General features: G+C 45.4%; 1 protein-coding gene across 1 annotated transcript in view; it reads left to right on the plus strand.

Moving 5' to 3' along the window:
• LOC138000918 (uncharacterized) overlaps positions 1-2500 on the plus strand; it is a 4617-nt gene that overhangs the window by 739 nt on the left and 1378 nt on the right. Inside the window, exon 1 of the mRNA XM_068847586.1 lies at positions 1-2500. This exon is cut by the window's left edge and continues 739 nt beyond it; it is cut by the window's right edge and continues 1378 nt beyond it. Within this exon, the coding sequence (XP_068703687.1) occupies positions 1-2500 (2500 nt within the window).

Consider the following 2500-nt stretch of genomic DNA (forward strand, 5'->3'; position numbering starts at 1 on the left):
TACCGGACGAAGATTTTGTGCAGTGGGCCAATCGTACAAGACGATATTTAAATCGTTGGATGGACGTTGCGGGGGCTACAGGTGACCCGGAGAAGATTTCAGAGCAGATGATGATTGAGAGGCTTTTGGACGCGGTAAGTCCCGAACTTAGAGCCTGGTTAAAGGAACGCAAACCTGTGAATGCTGAAGAACTTGGTAATATGGCAAATTTACACGTGCAATCGCGTAAGGGTCCCCTTGTTGATGGTAGGTACGCGCCATTCGGTAGTCAGGGTTTTAAACAAAAAAGGAGCTCAGTCGTTCCAGTACAGAAAGAAACTCAGAGGTCATTCACACAATCCAAGATCCACCCCTCCCCATCCAGTAGAAGTGCAAAGCCAAAGCCTGAGATAACTTGTTTTAAGTGTGGTCAGCTTGGTCACATGTCTTTCAACTGTAGCAGGGGCCGAATTAAGCCTCCCCAGGGTTCCTTGTTATGTATGACACCCCTAGAACCTAAACGACCGCAGTTTCCACCTTGTAACGTTAGAGGCAAGATAAGTGGGATACCTGCAGAGATGGTCGTAGACTCTGGTTGTACGAGGACCCTAGTACATGAAAGATTTATGGTTGACAAAGATTCCTTTACAGGAGACGAGATTACAGTCCTAACTGCATCGGGAGAACGCCTCATAGTCCCTTTAGCTTGGGTTCAGTTTGAAAGCGATCAGGGTGAACATTTAGAATTAGTGGGAGTTTTGAGTAAACTACCCGTTGATTGCCTGCTCGGCAGATCGTCTTTCGGGCAAACACTTTCTAGAGACGATGTTCTTAGACAGTGGGAGAAAAATGTTTCGGTGGACGGCTCCAAAGGTGTTGAAGCCTTTGTGCTAACGAGGCGACAAAAGGCGCTTGAAGAGGCCCAGCAGCGAGCCGATAGTTTGGTTGACCGCGAAAATGCACTCGCACTTAAAAATCTGTCGGAAAGGGAGTCTAAAAAAAATGGTCTTAATGAAGGCGACTTGCGAATACTTTTCGGGGACAAAGACGTAGGTGAGGAAGCGTGTGAGAACTCGGTTGAGCTCTCGGATAGTGACTCAGATGAGGATACACGTGCGGATCATTTACCCCTCAATATTCTCGATAGAAATAAAAAACAGTTAATAAAAGACCAGAATTCAGATGTGACCCTCTTAAAAGCGCGTAATGGAGCTACTTACAAGGAACCCATGGAAACGGACGGTTTCTTTCTCAAGGGAGGGTTACTCATGCACCGCAGGTTCAACAAAAGCGTACACAATGGAGTCAGGTTTGTTGATCGGATTGTAATCCCTGAATCTTACAGAAACGAAATTCTCCGTATTGGTCACACTATACCCCTTTCAGGACACATGGGCACCTCAAAAACGTTAAGTCGCATAGGGATCCATTTTTATTGGCCTGGTCTCGCCTTCGACATTCGTAAGTACTGTGCCACCTGCCCACAATGTCAGTTAGTGGCCAGGAAGTTGAAGTCAAATAGGGCCCCCTTGAGCCCCGTAGCGTTCGTGACCGAACCTTTCAGAAAGATTGCAATCGACATTGTAGGAGAATTGCCACGGTCCAGCACTGGCTATAAATATATTCTTACCATTGTAGACTATGCTACTCGTTATCCTGAGGCCATTCCCTTGAGGAGTGTTAGTTCCAAAACCGTCGCGGATGCACTTGTCCAATATTTCTGTAGAATGGGAATTCCCCAAGAGTTAGTATCTGACCAGGGATCCAATTTTGTGGGCCGACTTATGACACAACTATATGAGCAATTAGGCATTACAAAGATCAAAACATCGGTTTATCACCCTGAAGGAAACGGTTTGGTTGAGAGATTTAATGGCACGCTCAAGGCGATGTTAAAGAAATTTGCGCAAGAGCGGGTACAAAGCTGGGATAAGTTCCTTCCTTATTTGCTGTTTGCATATAGGGAAGTTCCATGCGAATCCACAGGGTACTCCCCTTTCGAGTTGCTTTTTGGACGTACAGTAAGAGGTCCCCTCTCAGTAATCAAGGAGTCGTGGCTTGGGAAGGAAATTAAATCTGAAAGGAACCTTGTGAGTCACGTTCTTGAAATTCGCAGGAGACTGGCAATGATGCAGCGTCTGGTACAAGATCGTATGAAGAGAGTGCAAGGTACTCAGAAACGATTGCATGACGTTCATAGTTCCACACGTAGTTTAAAAGTCGGTGACAAGGCATTGGTTCTTCTTCCTACTCCAGGAAGTAAGTTGGAAGTGCATTGGCAGGGCCCATTTAAAGTGACGAAGGTTTTCAATGATGGTTTGCACTATGAGATCGACACCGGTAAGTCCCACAAACAACACCGAGTCTATCACATTAATCTATTAAGTAAATGGCAGAGTAGGGACGAGACGGCTTCCTATATAATGTCAGAATCTTTCGAAACCTCTTTACCACATGAAAAATGCATATCCCCATTTTGCAAAAATGAAACTTGGGAGGATGTTATCATTTCGGATGCTTT

The sequence above is a fragment of the Montipora foliosa genome, chromosome 4 (assembly GCF_036669935.1).
Source record: "Montipora foliosa isolate CH-2021 chromosome 4, ASM3666993v2, whole genome shotgun sequence".
Taxonomy (NCBI): domain Eukaryota; kingdom Metazoa; phylum Cnidaria; class Anthozoa; order Scleractinia; family Acroporidae; genus Montipora; species Montipora foliosa.